This window comes from Anoplopoma fimbria, chromosome 16 (assembly GCF_027596085.1).
Source record: "Anoplopoma fimbria isolate UVic2021 breed Golden Eagle Sablefish chromosome 16, Afim_UVic_2022, whole genome shotgun sequence".
Lineage (NCBI taxonomy): Eukaryota > Metazoa > Chordata > Actinopteri > Perciformes > Anoplopomatidae > Anoplopoma > Anoplopoma fimbria.
Window position 1 is genome coordinate 14,961,547 of NC_072464.1, and position 26,804 is coordinate 14,988,350.

The 26,804-nt window shown below is 39.5% G+C and overlaps 2 protein-coding genes across 5 annotated transcripts in view; both read left to right on the top strand.

Annotated features, from left to right (window-relative positions):
* Window positions 1-5,116: 5,116 nt before the first annotated feature.
* LOC129104638 (CASP8 and FADD-like apoptosis regulator) lies at window positions 5,117-9,828 on the top strand. Of its 2 annotated transcripts, none has more exons than XM_054615417.1 (10): window positions 5,117-5,289; window positions 5,376-5,707; window positions 5,803-5,908; window positions 6,055-6,190; window positions 6,891-6,940; window positions 7,029-7,098; window positions 7,568-7,614; window positions 7,718-7,796; window positions 8,719-9,223; window positions 9,308-9,828. In XM_054615417.1, exons 2-10 carry the CDS (start codon window positions 5,412-5,414, stop codon window positions 9,435-9,437), a joined length of 1,419 nt encoding a protein of 472 aa, XP_054471392.1. In that variant the 5' UTR covers window positions 5,117-5,289; window positions 5,376-5,411; the 3' UTR covers window positions 9,438-9,828. The 2 variants fall into 2 exon arrangements, with proteins under 2 accessions (XP_054471392.1, XP_054471393.1); XM_054615418.1 differs by having other exon boundaries at window positions 7,571-7,614.
* Window positions 9,829-12,238: 2,410 nt separating this feature from the next.
* Window positions 12,239-26,804, top strand: part of dip2a (disco-interacting protein 2 homolog A) — a 75,003-nt gene continuing 60,437 nt past the window's right edge. For all 3 annotated transcript variants that reach the window (XM_054614841.1, XM_054614839.1, XM_054614840.1), the window contains exon 1: window positions 12,239-12,584. In XM_054614841.1, the coding sequence (XP_054470816.1) occupies window positions 12,461-12,584 (124 nt within the window). In that variant the 5' untranslated portion in view covers window positions 12,239-12,460. The remainder of the gene's footprint in view (window positions 12,585-26,804) is intronic.

A 26,804-nucleotide genomic window follows, 5' to 3' on the forward strand; every position in this document is an offset into this window, starting at 1 on the left:
TCCAGTACAACGGTGGAAAAGATCAGGTGCCTTTCAGTCTCTTGTAAAGTGTGTTCAGGTCAACAGCAGGATCATTCATTTCCTTTAGTTCAGGAGTTGCCGTTAGCTTGTCAAATGAGGCTATCTAGTCAAACTGCTCAATGTAGCTGTAACAGAGAGAGCAGAGAACAGTCTTAAATAACAAGATGACTCATTCGACACACTTTATGTGCTGACTTCTTTGTAAAATATTAAGTAAAAAAGGAATTTAACCATTTCTTCCACACACGTCCTTTCAGTGAGTTTGGTCCCAGTGTGTAAACCTGTTTGGGTCTGTAGTTAGTGCCTCTGGGGCACTAACTACAGAGCAACTGGGTCGGTCATTTATCAGCCAAAAATGTCAAACATTCACAGGCTCTAGCTTCTCATGAAAGGATTTGCCGCTTTCCTATGATGCAAAGTTGAATACTTTGGGGTTTGTTCTGTTGGGCGGAAAGAGTGCTGGTCATTATATCAAATTCATTTTGGCATCTTGAATGGGTTTGTTGACAAAGTTTTATCTGGTTACTAGAAGTGTAAACACTGGAGTCTTATGAAACTGTTCAGACTGGACTTAGTTCAGTCTGTTCCTGTCTGGTAGCTAATGTTGGCCTGCCAGCGAGGTAAAAACAGTACATGGTGTGTTCATCTGTATTAATATTAACACCAGCATTCATGTGTTTCATTACAGTACAGACATTCAATTTAGTCTACAGCTCAAAAAAAAACATGTCTAAGTGTGCAGTAACGCTAATAACTATATTTCTCTGTTTGTTATCAACTGTGTATCAGACGGATTTGTCTAAAATACGTGCAGTAAATGACCTATTCACTGTGTCCAATCCACTGTGGTTGATTGAAGGTTGCCCACTTGATCTGACAACACAGCACTGTGTGGATAATGGAGGGTTGCAAACAGAGCTCCAACTGAAATGAACTGAAGGAGATGAGAGTCTACGGCAAACAACCGGTCATACTGTACAGCAGAACACTATTGAACAATGTACCACCATGTGTTCTTTTTAAAGAGGTTATTGATACATTGGTAAAAAAAAGCATGGATGTCTTTTTATGGACTTCCCATAGGATTTGTTAATTGATGAATTAGTTGATTTAACTAAATATAATATGCATCTATTACATAACTGATTGATGGATTTGATCCATTTTCATAAAGAAAAAAAACACTTAACATTCGGTTGTTCTGGTTTCTTAATAGTGAGAATTTCATGCTTTTCATTGTCATGATATGAAACTGAATATACTTGGGTTTTGGACATTTGGTTAAAAAAAAAAAAATATATATATATATATAATGAGTTTGCACTATTTTCAATTTTACAGCCTAATCAATTCATGGAGAAAATAATCTGCATCTTGATTGATAATGAAAATATTGTTTGCTGCAGGCCTAAACAAAAAGCATTCGCTCTTCTGATTTTCATTGCAATTTGGAAAATGCCCCTATGGTCATACAGTCATTAGCCTGGGCAATATATCCCGTGATTTCCAAACCTTGTTGCAATCATTTCTGAAAGCATTGATTCATTTACAAACAAGAGAGTACACATATTATGCTGCTCCGCCTCTTTGGTTCCCCTCGAGGAACAGTATGAACTCTTGTTTGGCTTACAGAGAGACAGGTCTCTGGGCATGGGGGGGGGGGGGGGTGCTGGCAGAGAGACGTACTGTACATCATGCAGAGAGCCAAATAACAGACAGACAGACCTCATACCTGGCAGTGTGCAGTGAGTCAGCAACACTACAGCTCTCTCTGCATGCCAACCACATATCCAGCTGATTCTCAAGACTGTCTGCACGCAACACGACTAGCATGGCTCCACTGGTGACTTATTAGCACCGCAATCAATTTAAGAAAATGCCCCATGTTCAAGCTCTCCATGGCGGTAATATTGATGTGTCTTGTTTGCTTGGCCTCAAGGGGTTCAACAACAAACATTGCAATTCGGATATTTCCTCTACTGGAAGGAGAGGAAGCACAGTTGGGCTGGCAGCCTTGTGTGATCCTCTAGCTCTGTGGGAGCGAGTACAGTGGAAAATAGTCCCCACTGCTAATCCATGGCAAGCTAATTACAGCTTTGATCCCCTAGGCGTGTTCATCACCATAGGTGGGAGCGAGGCAACGCACTCTGGGGCTCAATACACTTACGGTTAGATTTGTTTTGGGTTTGGAGCTGTCTCGATAAGCCCATATCTGCTGCAGACATGTGGGCAGAAAATGACAATGTTGTCCATTATTAGTCCAATCAAAGTAAGACTTTACCTCAGCATCTAGTGAATCCCCTTTGAAATGAGTCTTATACAGTACTTGACCTTTCAAGCACTGTATACTAACTAACAATATAACACGATGCATTTTAGGGCCTTTTGCTCATCGAAAAAACACTTTAACGTTTGTTACAATGAGCAATATAAGAACCTCAACTCCTGGAGACAGAAACAAAGATTAAGTGGGTAAATGGAGTTCCTGTCTAAAATAGGCTACAGCTCTGATGATAGCCTAGTCCCAAAACACATGGTGGCAGAGATGGAGCACTGCAGGAGGAGAGAGGAGGAGGAGGAGGAGGATGAGGAGGATGATGTTTGAGAATGAGCAGCAGATGGCATGGAATTATCTGGATCTTCTGCTCTATATCTTTGCCCATGATGACGCCATCATTTGAGGGGTAGTTTACTAATCATGACCGAATTCACAACAAGCAGCATTCATGTTATTAACTAATGTCGTTCTTTTTTTGTTTTAAAACACCAACGTGTCAACAGCAAAGAAACAACAACTCAGCAACTTGGCTGAAGTAAAACTTGGCTTGGAAGAGCAGAAGGGAGTTGTGATGTTGCTGTTTCTAAAGATTGTTGGTTGCTGTTCACTTTGAAAACTGCACTACTGGTCTGATATAAAACACTGCTCTGTCCAAGCACAGCCAAACAGCACTGATGTATGAGTGACAGCCTGTCAAATTGTGTAGATATAGGCAGCCAGATTGAAAAACAGATACCTAGATTAAATGTTTCCGTGTTAAGAGCTAAAGCCCCACCAGGCTCCTGGTCTAATGCTGCCAAACAGACCATGCACTGTGCACGCTCCCCTTTATTTAATGAATTAATGTGTATTTAATGAATTAATATGTCTTCAAACCTGACACAACTTAACCCCTGACACATGTACATACATACAGGTATGTTGTGGTCATTTAGTTCACATGGACTGCTTGTAAACTCACACACATGATGGCATGATGACTAACTACTGAACACTGTGCTGCACCAAAAAGTTACATGTAAACTACTAGACTTCCGTTTATAATTTCAAAATAAACTATATATATATTTTTTTTAAGACAAACAAGCTGCAGTGTTTTTTTGTTTTTTTTGAGAGAGTTCAACTTCAAGCGAGCCTCAGTGGAAATCATGTAAGGATACAATGACATTAAATGAACACTGCAACATTGTATCTAGTTGTTTGTCACACAGTAAACAGCCCACTAGCTGCTGGTTACATTACAACACTGCCACGACATCCAGGGACCTGCGCGTCCACGTTAGCCAGCCTTTAGCAGCCTGCAGCCGGTGGACATCCTGCTCCTTCTCCCTCACCAGTCGTGACCAGGCCGAAAGCATCGACTCCTCATCTATTTGAATCCTCCTCACTGTGGGTTTACATCCAAACCAGCAGTGCTAATAAAGATCCAAGTCACCAGCAGCCCCGTGAATGCGACTCCCTGGATCATCCTCAATGGGAACCAAATACTCACCCGGACTGAAGCGGCTGGTGGGCAATGTCACACGGTGACTGCACCGGGGAAGCGAGGGGTGGTGGTGTACTCGGAGCGGTCACCCAGGTCGAGTGTCTTTCTTCTGAACGCTACACCTCCGTACGGTCTCTCCACACTGCAATGGTGCTGAGGAACAACGCGCAACACGATTGGCCAGAGAGAGCGGAACTCCTTTGCGCTTTGGTGGCGACCTGCAGCGGGGAGCAGAAATGATGCCTTCAAGGTTATCGGGAAAACTCAGCATCGCGGGTGCAAGCAAGCGCACTGCTTCAGTGTTTAAAAAAAAAAAGAAAAAAAGAAAAAAAGATAAATGATCATATTGATAAGATTAATTACTAGTACCAGTCAAAAGTTTGTGTTTAATTATTATTATACAGTTTGTTTAACCTGTGTGTAGAAATGTGAGTTTACCTTTATGATATCATTTTGTATTTATTGTATTTTTTTTGACATTATCCATTGCCTAGGTTTTGTCTTTTTGTAAAACAGAAAAAAAAGAAATAATAATATATATACAGTACCAGTCAAAAGTTTTTTTTTCTACATTGTAGATTAATATTGAAGACATCCAAACTATGAAGGAACACATATGGAATTATGTGGTAAACAAACAAATGCTCAACAAACCAGAATATGTTATATTTTAGATTATTCAAAGTAGTAGAAGGTGTGTCCAAACTTTTGGCTGGTACTGTATGTAAACTTTTTTACATAAGAAATGACTTATTGTCCCCCCCCCCCCCCCCTCTATGCAGCCACCAAACATCATTTGATTACAGAGAAAATTGTAATTTGTTGATAAAGACCACAAAACAGCCTGCTTCAAAATATAACTTGTATCATACATCATGTTCATTATCTTTGCGGTAAATATGGTCACCTTTATAAAGGTTAACTGAATCTAATGGTTATATTTATGGTCTTAATAATGCTCTACAGATCATTAACAAGCCATTAATAGGAAGAATGGGTATGCCAGGTTGTGAAAAAATCCACTGGTTGGGGTTTTCTTTTCTATTAGGTAATACAGTTATAAATATCATAAAAAACATGTATAAATGCTGATGTGTATCTCACTCTTCGGTAAACCAGCGTAACTGCAGTTATAAACCTTAATACGTTATTAATAAAGGGTCTGAACCCATCAGGTCTGTAGTTGTAACTGTTCATACATTTTCATTAAAAGTACTTTTGGGCCCAAACAGCGCATGTGCCTTTAAGGTTTTTTTCTTTTTTTTTTTTCCTTAAGTAACCACAGTACTGCGTACACAATTTTACTTTCACTTTTGCGTAGTATTTTGTGGGAAACGGAACTTTATATGGTTTTCGGCTCAAGTTGAAAGGGAGTTTCTGTTTGAAGTCAAAGTATGGTACTCCCCTACTAACGTCATCTTTCCACTACGGGTTTTCTTCATACTTATATATATAAATTCCTCTTCAGTCGGTCCCTTTTGTCTTCCGATTTCGACAGTATAAGGTATCGTATGCTTATTTCATTACTCTTATCAGATTGTTATATTTTAATGGTTATTCGGAGCTAACACAGTGTTTAATCTGGTCCAGTTTATAGGCATTCTCACTCTTCTTCTACAAAAGTCAATGGCTACTCTGAACCAACGTCAGCTGCAGGTCATTAATCAAACAGTGGAGGCTCTAAATGGCTGTGAACGCAGTAGGATGTCCTACCTGTGCGGGAACTTGGACACGGATAACAGCGTGGCGTGTACGAAAGAAGTGCTCAAATCTAAAGTAATGTGCCACGAGATGAGTCATCTGTTCCTGACTGAGCTCATGTTGCATTTGAGACGTTTTGATATCCTGAAGAAGGTCTATCAAACCAACAGGTTTGAGGTGGAGGAGGCTCTGAAACACAGAAAGGTTCTGCCAAGATTCAGGTAAGATGTGTACCTTGTGTGAAGTCATGAATGCTACATCCCAATTGGATAAACTTCAAGTCTTAGGTGATTGATCATGATTTATCTTACTGTAGAGTATTGATGGCGAATATAAATGAGGATATGGCCCATGATGATCTGGAAAGTGTGAAATTCTTGTTGAGCGGCACATTGCCCCGTGATAAAATGGATAAAGCACAGGTGACTATGAATTAAGTTTTGTTTTCACTTACTGAATTTCCCATTCTTGTGAGTGTGGGAGGGGAGTTTCTGTGGGTCAAATATGCGTTACACAGTAATTTGAACTTTCATTCAGAGATAATCAACTTCCCCTTCTCCTTTGACAGAGTTTCCTAGATGTGGTCATTGAACTTGAGAAGCTGGATATAGTTTCGCCTGAAAGAGTCGACTCTGTGGAAGAATGTTTAAGAAACATTGGCAGGGTTGACCTAGCCAAAAAAGTGACTGCGTACAAGACGTCAGGTGAGACTGCCCCTTTACTGTTTGAGGTTTGAGGGTGGCAAGCTGTGGAGTTTTTAACATTTATACTGTGTAGTACATGTGTATGGAATGTTTACATATTGTTGAAGCAGGAAAATGCTGAAAACTACAGCTGAAAAATAATATTTTTGTGTCTCTCATACCACTGAAATGGTCCATGGAGCTTATGAAGAAGAAGAAAAACTTCTAGCCAGTGCCAAAGAAAATATATAGTTATTTTACCACATTTTTACAAAGAAAAGAAACCAAATATAAAAACTGCCATTACAACACTTTCTTTTCTAAGTGAACATGCATTGTCCAGACAGTATTTTGAAAATGCAAAAGTTTCAACAAAAGGTGATTGTGTTTCTTTAAATATAGTATAGCATAAAACAAAATGCATTTCATTTTCTGTTTAATTCAACCCAAAGCAGACAGAGCTTCTCTTGTTCATTGATTCCAGCATTATACCCTGTTCACATATCTACTGGTAACATACCTCAGTTGGACACATACATTTTTCTTTTGGGCACTTTTCTTTTTACGTAATTTTCAGTGACTACATTTTGTTTTTATCAAACCAAGTGTTAAACGTTCGGACTTTCAGCCTTCTTAAAAGTGGATTTATGTGAAAGAATCATCACAAAGTACTTTGAATTTTACTTGTATTCACTTGTATTTCTGTCCAAACCTTTCACAGTTGTAACATCTGAAGAACATTCATCTATACAGCAAAGACACAGATCTCCTGTAAGTAGTGTACAAAAGTTATTCAACAATTTACATTTTTTCTCTCTTTTATACAACTAATACTTTGGAAAAAACATCTTCTCTTTAGTGTCCATTCCCCCCTTCAAATGGTTCCTATTCTCGACAGCAAACAAGACAAGCACGTTCCTACCCCAATGGTAAGACAGACTGCATATTAGCAAATCATATGAACTTTCAAATGATATGTAATTGCCAGAGATACTGTAAAGGAAGTACAGTAACAGTCAAAAGTTTGGACACACTTTCTCATTCAATGGTTTTTCTTTCTTTCTTTCTTTATTTGTTTCTACGTTGTAGATTAATATTGAAGACATCCAAACTATGAAGGAACACATATGGAATTATGTGGTAAACAAACAAATGCTCAACAAACCAGAATATGTTTTATATTTTAGATTCTTCAAAGTAGTTGAATGAGAAGGTGTGTCCAAACTTTTGACTGGTACTGTACCTCTTTCAAACCAATGGAACAAGCAGAAGCAAATACAGTTCACATTGGGCTTTATATTTACACAGTAAATAGAGTTGGAAAGCCCCATGACGCTCATTGTTTTTCACTTTGATATTTATAACACCGTATTAATCTGTGTCATTAATCTGTGTCAGCAGCCACAAACATATCAGTGCCTGTATGCAGAGCGCAGAACAGCCAGGTAAGGTTTTTACTCACTGTTGATGCAGTTCTTTCCCCTACATGTTTGAGTGTGTTCAATAAGTAAAGTGCATTTATAAAACTTGTTTGCTTACTCATTGCAGAGTCAACTAGATTGTTACAAATTTAACACTCACCCCAGAGGAGTTTGTGTTATCATAGACTGCGTTGGTAATGACGGAGGTGAGACACAAAACCTTTTGTATGTATGTGTTATAAATCCAGTGCTGGAATAAATAGTACCAATACCAATGTAGAATTACTCGATTACAAGTGAAAAGCATGCATTTAAAAGCCTACTTTAGTAAAAATGCAAAAGTATCATCGCCAAAAGGTACTTAAAGTTTCAAAGTAAAAGTAGTCATTCTGCAGAAAAAAACGGATACTGATGCATTAATGTGTAAGGAGCATTTTCCTTCTGTAGCTGGTTGAGGTGCGGCTACTTTTAACTGCTTTATTTTCTATATTAGTTTTAAACCAGGGGCCCTAAGATAAATATGAGGGGTAGTGCAATGGTTAAAGGTAGTGTTGGTTATCTTCAAAAACAATTTTGACTTTCTTTTTAAATTCTCATTACAGCCTGAGAGCAAAGAATGAATCAAATGCTCTGACAAAAAAAAACAACAACAGAAAAGCAATCCTGTGTTTCAGGCTGTGGCAGGACCATTCAATCATTTCATTTGGCCCTGAATGTTATGATTGGATAGGCTACCTACCTTTCTACCTACCTGCCTGCCTGCCTGCATCTATTCTGTCTGTGCACTCATTTCTCATCACAGTAATCTTCTGCAAGCTGCAGGCTTGACAGCTGTGAGAACCAACAAGAGCCGTGCTCATTGTTTACATACTTAAGATTACCAACCCTGCCCTTAATGGGAGAGGAAAGAAAGAAAAGAAAAGAAAAAAATTAGTTTGTTGGTTTTGAACATTTATTTAAATGAAACCATGTGAGAAATTTGAGTGTCGTCTCATGTGATAGTAAACTGAAAATCTTTAGGTTGTGTTTGTAACAGCCATGGTCTGACAGCGTTTTCCCCTTGATCTTTGAGAGACTTATTATTAAGGTAAAAGTTAAACTCTGTTTCACCTCTCCTTACTCCCTCAGACATGTTGGAACAGACATTTAAGGCTCTTCACTTCAAAGTGATCCTCTACAAATGGCTTAGTGCCGATGACACTCTTTCAGCTCTCAGAGGGATTTTCAGTCAGAGAGAGAACCTTGAATGCGACAGCTTTGTCTGCTGCATCATAAGCCGTGGTGGGGCAAACCATCTCCTGGGAACAGACCTGTACGGCGCAGGTCTACATCTGGACGATGTCAGACGTCTTTTCACTGCTGACGCGTGTCCCATGCTGGCCGGCAAGCCCAAACTCTTCTTCATCCAGAGGTACAGAGTCCCCGAGTGCCTGCCCCGTGCCATGATGGAGCACCGGGATGAGGATCTGGAGACAGACGGGTTTGATGGGCTGTCCAGATGTGAATTCATCCCCAAAGATGCAGATGTGTTCTGGAGTCACTGCTGGACAGATGAAGGTCAACTGGAGCAAAGAAACCATCGCTCCATTTACCTGAAGGCTCTGACCGAGAGTTTACACAAAGGTCAAAGAAGGTACAGGAAAAACACTTTTTTAACACTTCAGCATCAGACAGTTTTCATGTAAGCCTTAAGACTAAACAGTTTGTGTTCTGACAGGAAAACGCATCTTATTAACGTTCATATCGAGGTGAATGGGGCCGTCTATGAAAATAACAAGAGGAATCCTGGAGCACACTACCACATCGATCTGAAGCATACTTTAAGGAAAGATCTTTATTTACAATAGAGGATTAATCACTTTCACTATACCCACATATTATTGTTGCACATTCCTTGCATGAGAAGAACCTTTTTTTATTGTGTGTGCAGTGTCACCTAGTGGTTGTAGGAACTTAAAACACTTGCGCTTTGTTTATCGAAGTATTAATGTGAATTGCCTTTTCTTGCCTCATACAGTGCAGCTGAAACCGTTCGTGCCTTTATTTGTATTTAATTATTATTATACAATTTGTTTAACCTGTGTGTAGAAATGTGAGTTATTAGTTGAATGAAGGAAATATTTTGAGCTACAATTGCAGTTATTATATATATTGTTACCTTTATGTTATCATTTTGTATTTATTGTATTTTTTTGACATTATCCATTGCCTAGGTTTTGTCTTTTTGTAAAACCCTTCAGAAGGAAAAAATAAATAAATAATAATATATAGATAATATATATATAAAATATATATATATATATATATATATATATATATCTTTTTCAATATAAAACCACTCATTTCACATTTAATTACAGTACCAGTCACACTTTCTCATTCAATGATTTTTTCTCAATTTTTTTTTATTTTGACTGGTACTGTATGTTAAACCAATACTTATGTTTGATTAATTAAAATAAAGTTAAAGAGCATTTATTGAAATATGTTCAGTGTCAGCCAACACTTCGACGGACATTGTCTTTCATTTCATGGACTTGCACTAATTTTTCAGGACTTCAACATATTGCTCAATTCATCACCTACACTTTTTCTCATTTCAGTGATTAAACTTCAGAGTAATTTTCAACTCAACTTCAGCTTCACACAGCGCTTACACTTACTGACTCGTCAACTTAATTCAGTCAGCAAAAAACACACTTACATTCTCTTCTGAAAATTTGCCAATTTCTAGTTGTAAATATAGGATCTGTATATAGGGATAGACATAGAGAGATTTTATATATCAGTATCTTGTATACTTTTCAGCCACATTCTCAATTTATTTCTTAGCTTTGGGAGTAATGTAAAACTTAAACACAATTAGAAGTAAACATATAAACTACACGAGCAATTAAAGACGAAATCACAATGCAAAAGTGGTGGTGAAATTGGTGTAATGACTAGTAGCAGCAACTGTATGCAAACAGCGCACCCCAGACTTATACATTATTTTATCAAAGAATGATAATTAGTTTGCCTGTATCAATATAGAAATAGAATGTACCTATATCATTTAAAAAAACAATTTAACATGTGAACATAACGTTTTTTTGTGTGACATCAAATAAATTACTAAATGCAAAATAAACACCACACATTTTCAATCATAGCCTACAATTATAGTTATAATAGTTTTCTGTCTGTATATATAATATTTCAGTTATTGTGGATTATCTACTGTTTTTATTGCTTATTTATAATACTTGTTTTTTTTAATCTTGTTTTTCTTTTACTATGTCTCTTGTTTGCATTATAACCTACAGTACCAGTCAAACGTTTGGACACACTTTCTCATTCAATGGTTTTTCTTTATTTTTATTTATTTATTTTTCAACATTGTAGATTAATATTGAAGACATCCAAACTATGAAGGAACACATATGGTATTATGTGGTAAACAAACAAATGCTCAACAAACCAGAATGTGTTTTATATTTTAGATTCTTCAGAGTAGTTGAATGAGAAGGTGTGTCCAAACTTTTGACTGGTACTGTATATCATTTAAAAAAGATATTTAACATGTGAACATAACGTTTTTTTTTGTGACATCAAATAAATGACTAAATGCAAAAATAAACACCACACATTTTCAATCATAGCCTACAATTATAGTTATAATAGTTTTATGTCTGTGTATATAATATTTCAGTTATTGTGGATTCTTTACTGTTTTTATTGCTTATTTATAATACTTGTTTTTTTTTATCTTGTTTTTCTTTTACTATGTCTCTTGTTTGCACTATAACCTACAGTACCAGTCAAAAGTTTGGACACACTTTCTCATTCAATGGTTTTTTCTTTATTTTTCTTTTTATTTTTTTCAACATTGTAGATTAATATTGAAGACATCCAAACTATGAAGGAACACATATGGAATTATGTGGTAAACAAACAAATGCTCAACAAACCAGAATATGTTTTATATTTTATATTCTTCAAAGTAGTTGAATGAGAAGGTGTGTCCAAACTTTTGACGGGTACTGTATATCATTTAAAAAATATATTTAACATGTGAACATAACGTTTATAATAGTTTTCTGTCTGTATATATAATATTTCAGTTATTGTGGATTTCTATTGCTTATTTATAATACTTGGTAATACTTTATTTTATCTTGTATTTCTTTTACTATGTCTCTTGTTTGCACTATAACCTATGCTGCTGTAATCCTGTACATTTCCCCGCTGCGTCACTAATAAAGGATTATTTTATCTTATCTTATCTTATCTTATCTTATCTTATCTTATCTTATTTTATCTTATCTTATCTTATCTTATCAATACCTCCGTGTCAAGCAGCATGGTCATTCTGACAATAGGAGGCAGCCAAGTAACACGACGAACATAGGCAGGCGCGCACACGAGGCAGGGCTCGTGAACGCGCACGGTCGGGGCCGCTGTTGCTGTGATGCAATGGCGACTGCGCCGTGGGAAGCGAGCAGCGAGGAGTTGAATGAGTTCCCTCCACAGTTGGAGTGAAGCAGCAGCAGCCGCCGACAACCAGGACAGTGCGTCGGTGCGGAGGGGACCAGACAGCGGGCACGGAGACACTGACAGCCCCCCCTCTCCCCGGTCCTATCACACTACATGGACACACACATCCAGGTGTGTCTGCAGGCGCACAGATAAGAGATCTCACACATCTGTGCGGCGCTGCAGCGAGAACAGCACCAACACCCTGTTTGTCCCCGTGAGCCGAAACCAAGTGAGGAGGAGGAGGGGTTGTTGGTTTTTATTATTATTATTTTTTATTTTTTTTATTTTAATTTTCTAGTCGCATTGTCCTCAACACCGGCGACTCTCGGTGGACCTATCCGTGCGTCGCACCATGGCTGAGAGAACCTCCACCGGGCTGCTGACGATGATGTTGGAGCCCACGCCGGCTGTCGCGATGACCCTGCCGGCGGAGGTCCGGGAGAAGCTGGCGGAGCTGGAGCTGGAGCTCTCTGAGGGTAAGTTGACAACAACATGTAACACAAACTACTGCACCAATGTGTGGCCAATGCATGCTGTTTTTTTATTTTATTTATTTTATTTTCTAGAAGGGGCTTTAAACATGGTTCATGCACATGACAGATATCAGAACCACCGCCCTTTATCTTGGCTTTGTGGCTCATGTTTGAAAACATGCCAGCATCACCACAGCCTCTCTGCTGCTATAACCCCCCCTCCCAAAAAACTGAACTTCTGCTGTAGTTTTTGTTACCTGCTGCAGCACAGGGGGGTCTCTAAACTAAATGACATAATGAATAGGTGGATAGTCTGTTTTGCTTTTAAACTCTAATGAAGACCAGATGTTCCCCATTGTCCTGGAACTTTAGATTAGACTCCAAATACCATATTTGATCAGATGGCTATCTGAGCTGAGTCAGCTGACACACCCATGCTGCTGTTAGGGCTCTGTTTTTCTCAGAAGTTGTGTTTGTTCTTATTTGAAGTTAGTAAAAAAAAAAAAAAAAGTTAAGTAACTAACTAATAATTAGCAACTAATAACCCATTCACATATTACTACCATCGACCATTCTCATACTGTCTGACTTGTGTCCTGATCTATAAACGTCTCTCTCTCTCTGAATTTGCAAGGTCAAGAGAAAAAAACAGTGAACAATGTCCTTGCTTTGCTTAACAAATGTAACATAGGCTTTAGGTTTCAATGTGAATGAATTTTAAGGATCCTTGTTTGAGAGTTTCTGATATTGCTCACCGCTATACTTGTTTGTGTGTGTACCTCTATGATGAACACAAACATACCATTTATGGTTGAACTTGCTCCCCTTATTTATGTCAGAAAATATGTCCCTTAACTATCATACACACCTGCTGACAGAAACACCATGACATCATATCATGTGGCTGTACAAAGTCCTGAATGTTTACTGATATGATTTATTACGCTACCATAATCACTTTTCTTGATATTGCTTTAAGGACAAATGTCTCTGTCACTATTACTGGATGTAACCTTCTGTAGCTAAAAGCAGTCTCTCAGCACTCTACAAAGTACACAAAGCTAGGCTCATTCTCCTGCTGTGTTGAAATCCTTTCAGTACAACGTAAATAATGACAAGGGCGCTTGTTTTTCACAAAGCTTTTCTTTTTATTTATTTGTTAGATGAGACTCATTGTTTAACCGCTCCTTTATTTAAGCAGTACTCACATGTTAAAATCTGCTGAGCTGTGGTTAAGTCATACTAGTTACTGGTCTGATTAGATTTGGGATTTGACCCCAGGGTGTGACCCTATTTCTTGCCAACTCTGGAGAAAAATGTTCACTCGTTCTTTCTCCATGCTAGCTGTGTGTAGCAGCACCTGTACCATGGTTAGGAAAAGACCTAAGGTGCACGCTTTGCTAAGCACGTTTACTGCCACTGAGGCCTCTAATGGGATAGACATGTTTTCAGGAGCGGCGACCAAATTAATCTATATCTGTCCAGTTTCCTCTTCCTGCTCTCCACATGTCACATCCTGCCATGTTGGAGCTCTGATAGCCGAGTCTCCTTGACTCTGTTGCCTTCTGCTTCTCTTCCACTGATACACTCCGTTGTCTGTCACCTTCACTGACTCTTTCCACGACTCCCAATCTCCATATTTGTTCCATTTTCTCCCTGATCAAAGAAGAAAAATATAATTCTCTTTTGGGTAAAGTGAAATCAACCTCCCCTTTTCTCTCTGAGGTCTTATTCCTGTACGCTGCTGTGAACTCTTCACCTCGTGATGATGCCCTTTGCTTGCCTCCCTGTTACATCCTGTCTCAGGAAAGAATAGACGACTTGTTTTATTGGAAGGAGATGAGAGCTTGTGGGTCCTGCAGGTTTTTCTATCCTTCTCACTGAGCTTGGCTTAGAGGGAATTTAAAGTCAGGCGTGTCTGCGTCACACTTAGAGACACATCTCTCGGCTTGAGTGTGCCGGGAGGTGTGTGTCAGTGTGCAGGAACACTGTATTATTCATGAAGTTGAATAGATGTGTCATGTATGTTTACTTAAGCAGTTTAGAAGCAGCAGCCACTGGAATAACTTGAGTTTGAGACAATCCAGCAGCTCAGTTAGATAATATTCCAGCGTCAGCAGTTCTGGGCTGTTGATGAGTGAAATAAACAATCCATGCTCTCTTATTGTGGTTATAATGCACGCTGTTTTCTCTAGGGATTTATTTTCAATTTATCTTGCTCTGTTTTTATTTCTTAGTAAAAATGATTAGTTGTTAGATGTTCTAGGTGTTAGATGAGAACCCATTTTTTTTTTTATAAACATGCATGTAGTCCAAGTTATGTCACTTGTGTATTTCTTGTTTTTATTTACACCTTCACTCAATGCATCTCTTTTATTCAGTGTGTCCATGTTTAGTAATATGAAGAGCACTTCACTGTGTATGCTTGAGGCCTGCCTCGTGAAGCAGGATTACTAAATAATCTGGATACCTTCACTGACTTAAACCTGGAATCGCTTTAAATATGGAAAATGGACTTAATGTAAGTAAAAGAGCTTTTCTAGGTTTAAAACCTCTGCAATTTACTTCCTTCATAACATAAAATATTCATAACTAAAGAAGCAACAATCAAAGCAAAAAGGCATTATTTATTAAAGGAATGGTTTGACATAAGGGGAAGTGGGGTTACTAGCTTTGTTTGGTTAACACTTCAGTTTTTGTACGGATTTAAAAAAACTAAATATATCATATTAATAAGTGAAAGTTGTTTTGACTACTTTGTGCAGAGCCAGGCTAGCTTTTACCAATGTTTCCAGTCTTTGTGCCACGCTAAGCTCTCCGCCAACTGGCTGCAACAACATATTTGCTGCACGGGGCAAAGTGTACGAGTGATGTTAATCTTCTAATTAAACTCTTGGAAAGAAAGCACATTTTTGCATTTCCCAAAATTCCTTCAAGTGTTTAACAGTGAAAAATGTAGCCAATCTGCTTCATCAGGACCGTGCGGGTGTGGTTCGATCAGAATGAATTCACGGAAAACCAAACAACCCACAAACTGTCATCAGCTTTTGAATCAGGTGTTACCAAATCCTGATTGGTGCACAGACAGGTGTGAGATCACCTATTACTATTTCAGCTCTGCCCACAATACGGAAATCTCTCATGTCAAGGAACCAAAAACTTGAATTGTGTATTCATGTCGGACTCTGCCACTCACAGAAGAAGCTGATTGAGAAAGTGTGTTTTTAGGGCCTTTTAATCAGTTATCGTACTAGCTTGGTAATTCTCCTTTGTAAGTCAATTTGGGGTGGCTATGGTTCAGGAGGTAGAGCGTTTTTTTCTCTAATCACTAGGTTGGCGGTTCGACCCCTAGTTCCTCCTGTTCCCTTATTGAAGTGTCTGTGAGCAAGACACTGAAACCCCAAGTTGCTCTCGATGGGCTGGCTAGGGCCTTGCAAATTGTTAAGCGCTTTGTCCGGTAAATTAGAAAAGCACTATTTTAAATGCAGCCCATTTACCATTTGCTACCGTACTGAAATCCCCTCCTACCAGATTCTGCACATCACAGTTATTGGAGAGGACATGTGGTATCTCTCAGCTGACCTGGATGCAGATGAGTGGTCAAAAGATGGGCGTAAAGGAGGGCAAGAAGATGGATGATCCCCATTATCTCCTGCAGGGAGTAAAGAGGGAGAGACGTGTCTGCTGAGTAATTCATGGACTCACTCTATTCCATTCCCTGGTTTTCCTCCCTCCTCCTTTGTTTGCTCTCTAAACCCTCTGATTACAAAGTCATTTTTAGTTCAGTGCTGGTGTTTGCTGAGAAACTGCCAAACCCCTGGTTGGTCATTGCGCTTGTTTTTCCTGCTCGCATTCAGTGATAATTTAACAGAGGAGCAGTTCAGGTTTCTGGTAGTTTACGTGGTGTCTGGCTTGTTTGTGGTTGTTTGTTTTCATAGATAAAATGGTTTGCGGGTTTGAGGTGTTTTGAAGAAGATCCAGCAGCGTGAATGTGGCTACTTTGTTGCGCAAATCTTCTGCAAATGCATAATGAAAAATGTCTTTATTACAAGTGAGATTATCCAAATGGACTGTTTAATGGTAGACACTGTTTTCATTTGTTCTTACTCTTATCTATATCCTAGTATCTGCTCCTGCAATGACCTAATTTCCCAATGGAAATCATTTAAGTTCCACTTTATCTTATCACTTAGACACAGTGAAACTTCCCTCACTGTAGACTTGTAGGTAAAGAGTTGACACAGTGCTGTCAGGTGCTGGTTACTGTAGCAACGAGATGGTGATGATCTGCAGTATTTGTATTTGCAGGGAGAGACGTTTCATCAAAAAGAGCTCTTAAATTCTCCCTAATCTGAAATTACAAGACTGCCGTACACCATGTGAATTAGACAGGCAGAGAGGCTAGAAACAAAAAGACAAAACGTGAATGAGTGTCAGAGAGAGGAAACGAGAACAAAATGAGTAAAGCAAACCAGTAAATTGTTGATGTCAATTTGGCAGATGATGGTTTTTCATACACGTTGGTATGAGTTTCTCATTAGTTGTACACATTTATATGACCTGAGGCTGCAAGCCTCGCCTTCTTTGCAGCTGATCATTATTTTTTATAACAAGTCGGCAGCTGTCTGAGACTTCTACGGCTACAGGACTATTAGCTTCAACTAATATCCATGTACTGCTGTAAAAAAAAAAGCTGTTTTGTAACTTATCCCACAATAAGTGAAACAGAATTCCCTGTCCATTTCATTTATACAGTACCAGTCAAAAGTTTGGACACACCTTCTCATTCAACTACTTTGAAGAATCTAAAATATAAAACATATTCTGGTTTGTTGAGCATTTGTTTGTTTACCACATCATTCCATATGTGTTCCTTCATAGTTTGGATGTCTTCAATATTAACCTACAATGTAGAAAAAAATAAAAATAAAAATAAAGAAAAACCATTGAATGAGAAGGTGTGTCCAAACTTTTGACTGGTACTGTATGTAATTCACTGCCTAGCCCTATTCACAATACGTGTGGTCGTTAATGACACATTTTACCCAGAGCCTTAAGTAAGAATTATATTAGCCTGTTATACAATCAAGCCAAGGTCATAGACCTGTGTACAAGGCGGGGTTAGTGGATAGCTTTGGTGGCCAGCAGTTTCATAAAACCTCTTTCAGGAAAGTATGAGTGTACAGGATACCCGAGCGAGTTGAACTACAGAGTTTGTGAAGGAAAGACCACACAATGCAGAGAAGGACTGCCTTTTGGTCCTGACTCATTCCTCTCTGTGGTCACCTAGTCCAACCGCCGACTCACGAAGAAAGGGGCTCACCCAGTGAGTTCAGGCCATTGTTATGCAAAACCAAGCATTCGATGAATGTGGAATCTCACTCTGCATCAAGAGCTTTGAGAACATGAAGGATTTAGGACGATTACTGAAGGGACTTTGTACATGGCTGCCGGGTAGCTCTGTAACAGGATCCAAAGGAGAAGAATGTTGAGCCTTGGAGCGAGCTAGCTGGCCGCTGTCGCTGCTGTAAAGTCCAGTTCGGAGATAAAGAGGCAGCTATGCCGTGCCCCCGCCACAGTGGAGGATGGAACGGGGAGGGTCATAAATATTTCAAGGGTGTGCCTCGGAGCAGAGTAGAGCTTCAGATTCTTGTGCTGCTCTCATACGCTTCTGCCTGTATATGAGAGTCATGGAAGTGTGTGCGTGAGTGCGTGTTCGGTCCGTTTACTTTCTGCTCGTGGATTGTTAAAGTGCTCCTTACAAAACCACAGAGCTGTTTAATTTTAGCCTAAGAATGATCCACATCACCAGCTATTGTGAGGTTCAACTACTGTTTGTAGCTCTAGTAGTTCTGCCTGTTAGTTTTCTTTAGAGGGCTCTTCAACATCCTGTCTCTGTCCTTATAGGAGCCATGAATATTTAATGGAATGGGATTGTAATATGTAGAAATATGTCTGTTTTTCTCTTTGTTTATTCATTGTGGAGTGAGTCTACAGAGTAAGATTTCTGCCAGCACAGAGATGTTGGTGTCCCTGTGGTGTTCCTCATTGGAATTTAAGGTTTTCAATATTGATTATCATTATCAATTGATCTATTGTTTTTAACCCATTTAACTATTTAATAATGCAGCTTTTAAAATTGAAAAAAAAAACAAAGGTTTTCATGCAAAGGTTACATGAAATAGAGAACAGAATCCATCTTATTTTCAAAGCAGTAAATATTTCCCTCCATATTTTTATTCGACAACTGACGTTAAGGTTTTTTTCAACTGACTTACATCGATCAACCTCATCATTTTTGCTCTCGTTACATTTTTACATGATGAGAATGAGCATTAACTAATTGTTTCTATAATGATTTATATAAATTCACAGCTACGTTGAACATCCCTGTGGAAGGATTGTAAAGGTTTTTGGCTCAGAAAGTTTTAAAAGTTTGTTCTGAAACTTAAGATACAAAAAAGTTCTCCTCTCTGCGGGCATGCCAAAAATATGACATTTCATTCTCGCTCAACCGACTCAACCGTAAAGTGATTTACTGGTGCTATTTCAGCAGGGTTTATCGCAGAGAGCGCTTTATTGCTGTGGCACAAATCGCTGCACAATTTGATTACACTGCTACACTCCTACAGCCACCAGCTTTTGACAAACAGCAGCCTTTTACAATGTACTGTGTAAGAAAGAACAAGAGTTAAAAGTGCCAGTGAAAGAGAATCTTAGATTTACCGTCAGTGAAGCCTCATTGACATGTAGTACATTTCATTACTCTGCTCAGACATGGACCTGTGTTTACGGTCAAAGACAGCTACTTAAAAAAACACCTAAATCAACTCTACAACATTTGTTCCAATATTTCATTGATAAATGCAGTGGCATTATCTTTAACGACATTAAACGCTGAAAATACATGCTGGCTAAATGGGAAGCTAATGATCTTTCAAATGGTTCATACTTGTGTTAGAAAAACAAATGAACAGAGATAATTATAATCGCTATTATTTTGAGTGCCATAGTCAATTAAAAATGACTGCTGACTACACTTTATCAAAGCTTCTGTCAGTATTCTAATAAATACATTATCATAGACTCTGGCTTTGCATCAGCCAACACCCAACCCTTGGTTCCTATTGTATAAAACTAAAATGTCTCTCTGCATTTTCTGTTGTCTTAAGTCTTCTGCAGTTGAGTTCCCTTGACCTTTTTAAATCAGATGGCTGTATAGAACCAGGAAGTTTATCTTTTTAAGCCAACAAAAGACTTGGCCCTTTTGTAGAAAGACAGTGCCAACCTCCTGCCAGGCCACCATACTGTCCATCCTGCCACAGAGAGACCAACTATGTGATTGGTCAGAAGGTGCATTTTGTAGCACTCAAACAGAGATTGTCGGGTGCCAGGTACCATGCCCATGGTCACACACTGCATGTGTCCTTGCTGCGAGGGGGATGGCATACGCAGTGGAGAGCAGTGCAGCGCAGCGGGCACTGACGCAGGGAGATCTGCTGACCGAAACAAGCTGCATGTCCCACTTCAAGGACACGTTGCAGAATTCACTCCGCTCTGTGCAACTACATTCTTCTGCCCAGCAAGGCTTTTGTTCTGCCTCCATCAGCTTTCTGTTGTTAATTATTTGCCGTCCATTCTCTTACCTGTGAGTGTGGCTTTTTTTATCCCTCACCCTCTCTGTGCCAATCTGATAGAGACAGAGGCTTAGCATTATAGTTTGATGCCAGCTATGGAGCCTCCCCCCTCTAGCTAACACCATATGGAGCTTATCCTGTCTTTATTCAAGAGCATGGTGTTTCCATTTGAGATGAGATGACTAATTGATTTAATGTTCAGATTTTTAATCCATCTCTCCAGACCCTGTCCTCACACTAAAATATCCCCTGCTTTCACTTGGATTTTAGTCTGCTTCTGGTCAAACTGTATGCCTCCACACAGATATATTGTTGTTTGTACAGAGTTCCTTCACTCCAGCTTCAACCCTTCTCCTCACACTCAGGCTGCTTCTGTGTGCTCATGAAACGTCTGAGCTCAGATTATTCCTCAGCTCGTGGATTTTTTTTTTTACATTGCTAGGTGTAGTTTTGACCAATGGCATTTCTTTTCTTTTTTTTACTTTAGCTCACCAAGGTTTTCTTATATAGCCTCTGACCTTGATTTCCTTATGACTTTTTGGAATAAAATGACTATTTGTACTTTTTTTTTTACTGTAATAACACCATTACCGTAACCAACTGTTTTTTCTTGTGATACGCTGACAAGGATGCTTAGAATCAACCTTTCTTGAACGCAGAGAAGCAGCCGGATTGTGAGAACAAGGGCTGAGGCTGTAACGCAGGAAATCTGTGCAATCAACAACATACCTGAGTACAAGCATACAGTTTGAGCAGAAGCAGACCAAATCCAAGTGCAAGCAGGGCCTATTTGAGTGTGAGAATAAGGTTTTGATTGAAAGCATTTCAAAATCTGAACGTGAAATCAATATGTCCTGCTCTCAAAACAAGCTCCATAACCCCATAGCTCAATCTGTCCTCTCTTGTCCAATCATAGTCACAGTAAAACACACACACAGAGTTCTCCTCTAGATAGCTAAATGATCTCTAAATGCTGTGAATTACACACCTCCAGAAGATAAAGAAGTGTACAGCAGTCTTATCAAGGTACTAAGTAATTTACTTGCAGAGGATAGAAGGTCAGTGAGCTGTTCAGAGAGCCTTTATACTCATATTTAAAGTTTTTGAGAGCCCAAGGTAAAACTTAATGAAGTCCTTCTTCACATCTCCTGTTTGTTTTCTTGATTAGCAAACCCATATGCCCTTTGCCACATTCATTCTGTAGCCTACTTTGCCTTGACTCTAAAGCCTCCAATACTCTCATCATCTCCTGAACACTTTGTGAGTGTACTGCACATGTGAGCAAAAGAGTGTCACATGTCAGAGCTGGAGTTGTGTATTCCTGTACTGTTCACGTCGTAATAACATATTTTAACTTAAGTGATATTATTACATACTCTTGAAACATCAAGCTGCTCTAACTGGTTTTTCTTTCTTCGCGTATTGGCTCCCTATTCACATAATACCGGTCATGTTCATAATACAGGCTGCTAATGTGAAAACAACTCAAGAGGCATCACAGAAGCTTCTGACTGTCTATCACAGTGTGTTGCTGATGGTGCTGTTTGGAATCCCAGTTAAAAACAGGCTGCCAATTACAGGAGTTGGCCGTGTTTAATTAAAATAAGTGATGATAATTCATTCCAGAGAGGTGGTGTAATTATGTACTGGTCAGTGGCGTCAACACCTATTAGCTTCTCTTGACCTTCTCTGGCCGGGTGCTAGCAGAGGTCAGACTCCACCGTATGACAGGACAGTGGAGTCTATGAACTTAGCTCCATCAACAGCTGGCCAACAATCAGCATCAGTGAGTTGTAAGCACCACAAAGGGGAACTTTTTGAGAAACCCAGTTGGTAAATACTTGCTGCTTTACTCACCTTAGGTTTTTTGTGCCAAGAAATGTATAATTCAGATTGGGTGATTGTTGCCAAGAGTGATGCCCAATCACATTGCTCTGACTATAGTTCAATATAACTAGAACAAGTATGTACTTTTTTTTTGTTGTTGTTGTTTTTTGAAGAGATATCCCAGAAGACCATAGCTTTTTGAATCAATGTCTAGGCCTACTCAGGTGTGATGTGCAGATCAAAGACAAACGGAGCCCTTTGTAACAGCAGCGAGCTGCATTGTGAGCCGATCTGGTGGAAAACAAACAGACAGAAAATGCCTGGAATGTGCTGTGACCTATCAACTTAACCATGAGGAGAGGGGTTTCCAAATCCCCATCACTGCTGGAGGGCACACAACAAACAGGCACGTAGCATAGCAGGTTGTCCCAGCCTTTTTAAAAGAACAAGGCCAAGTTGCCCCCCCCCCCCCCCATCATTCTCTTTCCTTAGGTGTCCCAGTAGAATATGCGAAGGAAAGAAAAAAATAAAACTTCGTATTTTTACTGTCGGGCTGAAGTCAGATCTAAAACTTAAGTCCGCTCACATACCAGAAAATGAGTTTCAGTCTGTGTGCTCCCAGCAAGCATTCCGTTTTAGGCAAGCCCTGCTGCTGCTGCTGCTGCCGCTCTCCAGAGACTTTTCCAAGTGTGTTGTTCAAAGTGTACCTGTATAGCCAGAAAGACAAGTGGGCAAGTCGGGACTGTATTTAAAGCTCCTAAGGCATAACTGACATGGTGCGGAGTCTCTTTCTGCATTTAACAAACCGCTACTAACTAATACCTGTAAGTCAACAGTTGTAAATCATCTCGATGAGCATCCAAGTTGTGTCTTAAGCAGTTTTGTGTTCCTGCATATCTGTAAGAGCTAGTGCATATGCATTAGAAGCACCCTGGGGTGAAATGTACAGGCACTCAACCAGGCCGAGTCAGTACCATGCAGGTAGGAGATGAAACAGCAACTGAAGATACTAGTGAAATCAAAACATGAACAATATTAGCTTGTTAAAGCAGTTAAAGGAGAACACTGAGCAAGTTTGAACTCATTTGGAAGAGAAAACAAAGATAAAACATATTATTACCAAAACTGTCCACAACGATCTTGTTCAACTTTGACCATACTTGCAGAAGTTGTGTCCATGCACAGTTTTCATATGCAAAGAGGGACTACTACTGACATTTAAGGCCGTCTCACTATCAGTTTTACCTCCACATTTGTGGTATAAGATATCTTATATGTCTGATCGACTGAATGTTGTCATGGCCTCTAGAAATGATGGCCTACTGACAAGAGACCCTACTTGCAATAAACTGATATTACTCTTAAATGCTGAGGTAAGGAGATAGTGATATATAGATGTTTTTATTATTATTTATTTTGCTTTGAACTGCACAACCATCTGCCGGCAGCCACACACATTTGAGAGAGAAATAGAGCGAGACAGAGAGAGTTATTACTGCGCTGCCTGTCTGAGTGCATGTATGATAAATTGTGATTGGACAATATTGAATATGAATATATGCCCCTCAGCCATGAAATAACACAATTAAAGGTTGAGACTGCCATGAAGAACTAGAGCCTCACCTCTCTTGTGATTTGGATACAGCTGTTGATGAGAGACGTTTTTTTTTGATAATAGCACCTTGTTATTCCAACTGCATTCTTAGTATCAATAAGTACCCTAAAGCCTTTCTCTTATATTCTTTGTATTCGTCTGTAATTATTAAGAGATAACCAAAACATTATTTTTTTTTATAGTCAGGTAAGACTTACTATCCAAGCAGATTGGATCCGATCTCCGTTCCTGTGTAATGATGTATGAACGTGGCCTGAAGTAATGGCTGTAATATTTTCCTTGAACCTACCACTAACACACCAGATGTTTTCACCGATAAGGAGCTCAGAGAGGCATCTAGACCGCAGCTGGAGATCCTTTCTGAACCATTCTTCGTACCTTTACCTCCATTTAACTCGAAAATCAAGTTTTTATACTCATTGTTCATGTTAAATCATAGCGAGTGACATGGGTGATGAGCAGTATCCGAAATGAAGCTAGTAAAGTATCCGGCTAATAAATACTTTGATGAAATACACCCCTTTTGTGACTGCACTTAGCAGAGTTTTGCTGCTTGTCAACACACCCTAAACATTTCGAATTCCCTTTTTTGACACAGTGTTACTTGTGGCATCCCAGGCGCTTGGGGAGGAACAATGCCATGGATACAAGTTTTAAGCTGACCTGTAATCTAATATAACACACACATGCACACGTCACGTCTCAGCGCTGTTACTCACAACATTCTCGAAATAGAGGTCACAGGCCTCTGCAGTCTGCGGTTGATGCTCAAGGCTGCGGCCCCATAACATGTGTGCGACCGGCCTCATGGTGACAGTTGGAGCTCAGTTGTTGAATCTCAGAAGCCTGTTCTTCATTCTTCGTAACCCCCCACCCCCCTCTCCGTCGTCCTTATTGCCTCCATCCGAGAAACTCATCAGCCTGCCAAGTATAAGTTTACCCTTTCATATACTTCCCTTGGTATGAAGCATTTCAGGCATTGAGTGTGGCGTTCAGTGTGAGTGGGGCTGATTCTTTACAGAATTTGAGTGTTTAAGTATGTCGACTGTGGTGTCTGTGTGTGTTCTGCAGGGGTGTGTATTTGTGTGTGCTAGGATACAACCAATGATTATTCATATATTCAAATAATTCCCACATTTTGAAGTAGCCACCAGGCTTTGTAATAAAAAGTTGCTTGAGGGCTTGTCATGCTAAACTGTCTCTCTGCCATAACATTTGGATGTAATAGTTCATGATTCAAGATTTTTAATAATGCCAGAAAATAAGTTCAGTGAGTCCAAATGTACACGAACACTGTGCACGCTGACTCCACCCCTTCTGTCATTAGGAGAGGGGGGGGGAGCGGTCAAGTCAGAAATGCCAACAAGTGGCGGATAGCTGCTGGAAGGTCACCTAGTGTGTCATGCCCTGCCCTCATGGCACACACACACACACACACACACACACACACACACACACACACACACACACACACACACACACACACACACACACACACACACACACACACACACTTAAGTGCAAACTCTCTCCTGAGGCTTACTACTGCAGCCTCCAATTCTCAGCGTAATTGCCAATTGTGTGGTGTCAGTGAGTGAGTGGGTAAGCCATGTGACATGAAAATCAAAAAAGCTAACCCATGACAGAGTTGCTGCTTCCTTGCCTTCCCTCCCTGTTATCTTATTTGGTGAGATAAACTGAATTTATTTAACTGTTCTCTGGGTCAGGCCAGGCTTATGTTTGGCCATCGGGACTTTAAATCCTAGAACTCTGATAATCGAAGCGGAAAGAGGAGAGAGGAGAGTTGTAAGAGGAGGATGAGTTCCTGCACAACTGCGCTGTCTGATGAAGGTCTGATCGATAGGACTAAAATGAGAAGGATTTACTAAACAGGGGCTTGCTGTTTATTAAGAAAACACACCATCTACCTTTATTACAACTGAATCCATAAATTCCTGCTGGTTCTCAACTTGTGCAACTCGTCTTGTGTAACTCTTTTGATCGTTGAAAAGTGCATCGTATACATTTCATTTTTCTACCTTTGCCTTTTGTGTAAGGAGCAGTTAACTCATGTTTGTGGGAAATGTTTGAATTAATGCCATGTTGACCAAGCTATTGAGAATGCACTTAAAACACACACATGTACTTTAAGACATGCCTTTCCAGTCCACTCCAGACTTTCAGTTTGGTCTGTTTTTTCTGAGGTTAAAGTCATTCCCCTCCAAGTCAAGTCCATAAAGCCTGTAGTATTAACATGTCTGTATCCAGATAGTCAGCTGAAGGAGGAGAAAAAAGGGAGTAGGAATGGGAGGAACAGTGAGGCCTGGATTTCAGTGTACCCTTACACAGGAACAGCTGGAGTACGTCAGACATCAGGGAAATCAACATTGGTTACAATTATTAATATTGCTTGTTTGTAACAGATGTGTGTGCTTCTCCACATAAACTAAAACAGTGAATACTAGCAACAAACACAGAAAACTATTTTAAGTCTATCTTTTGTTGGGATGACTTATTTCTGATTATAGTTATCCTGGATGCAGTAAATACAATGTTGAAACAAATGCTAAGAATTAAGGCTATGTATTCACAAACATTTTATCTGGCCTTGTAGAGTAGTAAAAATACATTATTTCTAAAAAAAGACATTATTTAAATACAGAGAGTTGGTAACAGTAGAGCTGACACACCTCATCCCCTCAATCAGACTACAGGACATTGTATGCTTTATCAAAAGCACTTGCTATTTACCAACTTTTGGTGGTGCACAAAAAATAAAAGTTTTTATTTTTTTATTTTGTTAATTTGATCTTTTGTCTTGAATTACTCCTAAAGAGATTTTTTCAAAGATCTGTGCTTATAGAAGCATAACTGGATTGTAGTTGAGCCTCCCAACATCTGCATCACGCATCACTACCCTTTGGTCTTCTTTAAGTGCTCTGAGGATGAACTGTCTACAGGCCTCAGCAGCGTCGTCCTCAAGGCTTTGACCTCTGACCCTCCGTTACTGATGCTGCGTCAGGATGAGCGCTGTGTCCGCTGCAGGTCACAGAAGACGAATGGGAGGCTAATGCTGAGCTTCAGAGGGGCTGCCATCAATCTGCACTTTCTCTTCAGGGCAAAAAGGAATTGGCCTCTGGCTCG